At 33.3% G+C, this 2,411-nt stretch overlaps 1 protein-coding gene across 1 annotated transcript in view; it reads right to left on the bottom strand.

The window, feature by feature from the left end:
* Positions 1–1,087, bottom strand: part of LOC107734507 (metabotropic glutamate receptor 6-like) — a gene marked incomplete at its 5' end in the record, with an annotated part of 43,853 nt that extends 42,766 nt beyond the window's left edge. Inside the window, 2 exons of the mRNA XM_016546477.1 lie at positions 450–585; positions 871–1,087. Of these exons, the coding sequence (XP_016401963.1) occupies positions 450–585; positions 871–1,087 (353 nt within the window). The remainder of the gene's footprint in view (positions 1–449; positions 586–870) is intronic.
* Between the last annotated feature and the right edge of the window lie 1,324 nt (positions 1,088–2,411).

Raw genomic sequence — 2,411 nt, 5'->3', positions numbered from 1 at the left:
TTTAAAGTTGTCCAAATGAAGTTCTTAGCAATGCATATTGCTAATCAAAAATTAAGTTTTGACATATTTACGGTAGGAAATTTACAAAATATCTTCATGGAACATGATCTTTACTTAATATCCTAATGATTTTTGGCATAAAAGAAAAATTTATCATTTTGACCCATACAATGTTTTTTTGCCTATTGCTAAAAATATACCCAAGCGACTTGAGATTTTAATGCCATGTCAGCAGGCAATCCTCATGGCAAGAGCTGTGTTGTAGAGAGTTAAAATAAAATACTTTAACACTCATTTATGCCTCCATAAATTTGCACAAGGTGTTCAAATGTAATCAACAGCATGCAGCAGATGCAGCTGATAGAATTAAAGTTGTATTTAACCCAGAATGTTATAAGGCTTAAAATGCCTTGCTGATCAAACATACATTAAGCATATCATTCACTTACTTGATGTCGTCCTCATGGGCAAAAATGATGACTCCTCGAGCGTTGGGGGTCTCCATTAGTCTCTTAATGATCTTGTCAAACTCTCCTAGTTTGGGCTCTCGTGGGATCTTCAAGGACTGAGCGATGCACAGACCTCCTTTGTCACAGAGAGAGAGAGAGATGGACACCGATGCTGAAATTTTTCTCTCCTAAAATGTGACTCACTTTCTGTTTATATTAATGACCGCCATGAATTTCTGGCAGCAGATGGGTACAAATGCATGCAGCTGTCTCTGTCATGCTCCTCTTTGTAACTTTTTGAAATATAGCATATTAATGGAAAGCCCAATCTGGATCATTCTATATAAGCTTCAGTGTGTTTTACATCCATAGACTATCAGCGAACAGAATGCAAAGCCTGATGACTGTACGGATACTATACCTGCCTCTCGAGAGATCTGAACGAAGGCATCTACTCCACTTTCACCATAATTCCCCTCTGACGCTAATGTGGACACATAGTTCCAGCCCAGCGCCTTCACAATGTCCACCATAGCTTGTGCCTGGTAGGAATCTGGTGGTACCACTCGAGAGAAGAAATCGTAGCGGTTATTGTCGCTCAGCTCTGGTGCTGTGGATGCGTAGCTGATCTGAGGGATCTGGAAGAAAAAACAAAGAGATTTACATGGATTTTAAAAGTTAGGAGTTAGTCTGTTTGGCAACCGCCTTGCTAACATCCCAGGAAAACTGTTTCACTACAAACAAATAAATAAATAAAAATAATAATTTATTTTATTTTATTAATTATTGTTGTTGTTTTTTTGTCTTGGTTTCCAGAAGAAATATTATTAAAAGTTAGGAGTTAGTCTGTTTGGCAACCGCCTTGCTAACATCCCAGGAAAACTGTTTCACTACAAACAAATAAATAAATAAAAATAATAATTAATTTTATTTTATTAATTATTGTTGTTGGTTTCCAGAAGAAATATTAAAAAATCCTTAAAACAAAATAAATTCATATGAGAAGATTATAAAACTTAATTTATATCTTTTAAAACTTGAAGTACATTCTATTTTCAAAATTTAAAATACAATAGAATAAGATTTATTGCTATTTTAGAAATTAAAAAGATGTACCGTTCAAAAATTTGGGGTTGGTAAAAACATTTTTGTAGTCTCTAATGCTCACTAAGGCTTCATGATTCATTGATAAGCTACCACTAAATATTGTAGAAACTTAATTGGCTGTAAAGTTGCTTTGCAATGATTTGTATCGTGAAAAGCGCTGTACAAATAAACTTGACTTGACTTCATGTATTTGATAAAAAAACACAGTAAAAACTGTAATATTGTCAAATTTAAAATAACTGTTTTCTATTTGAATATATTTTAAAATATAATTTATTCCTGTGATGCAAAGCTGAATTTTCATTTCATTAGCATTTATTTGAAATAGAAACATTGCACCATTGGTGAATAAAAGTATTAATTTATTTTTTAAATTATTTTAAAAAAGTACTATTGCCAAACTTTTGAACAGTAGTACATATATTTGCTGAAAATACATTTTACTATCTTACACAATTTCGCTTCTCTAGGATTTATCTTGTTTTAAAGATGCTTACATATTTTGCCTGGAAAACAAGATTTAAAGTCCCCCTGTAGTCAAATATTTTATCCCTTAAAACTTTTCTTTGATCATCAAAATTACATATTTAAATGTTTTTTCTTGTGAAAATAATTTTCTCATTCCTTAAAACAGCTTGAATGTAACTCTACGCCCTTGCCTCATTTACTATACGCTGATCCCTGGCTACCTTCTCACTAGGCCTCCTGCTTCGCAGCATGGTTAATGATATGCTAATGATAGGATCCCTTGACGTGATTGGTTATTGGTTTGTGACGTAGCAAACCGTTTCAAACCGTACTTCTGGGTCAGCCTTTGGGAAACTACAGTTTTAAGAAATAAATACTCAGCAATGG

Source organism: Sinocyclocheilus rhinocerous, unplaced genomic scaffold, assembly GCF_001515625.1.
Source record: "Sinocyclocheilus rhinocerous isolate Xijiao unplaced genomic scaffold, SAMN03320098_v1.1 scaffold99, whole genome shotgun sequence".
NCBI classification, from domain to species: Eukaryota; Metazoa; Chordata; class Actinopteri; order Cypriniformes; family Cyprinidae; genus Sinocyclocheilus; species Sinocyclocheilus rhinocerous.
The sequence above is the reverse complement of the archived record's forward strand: the minus strand, read 5'-3'. Positions and strand labels throughout refer to the sequence as shown.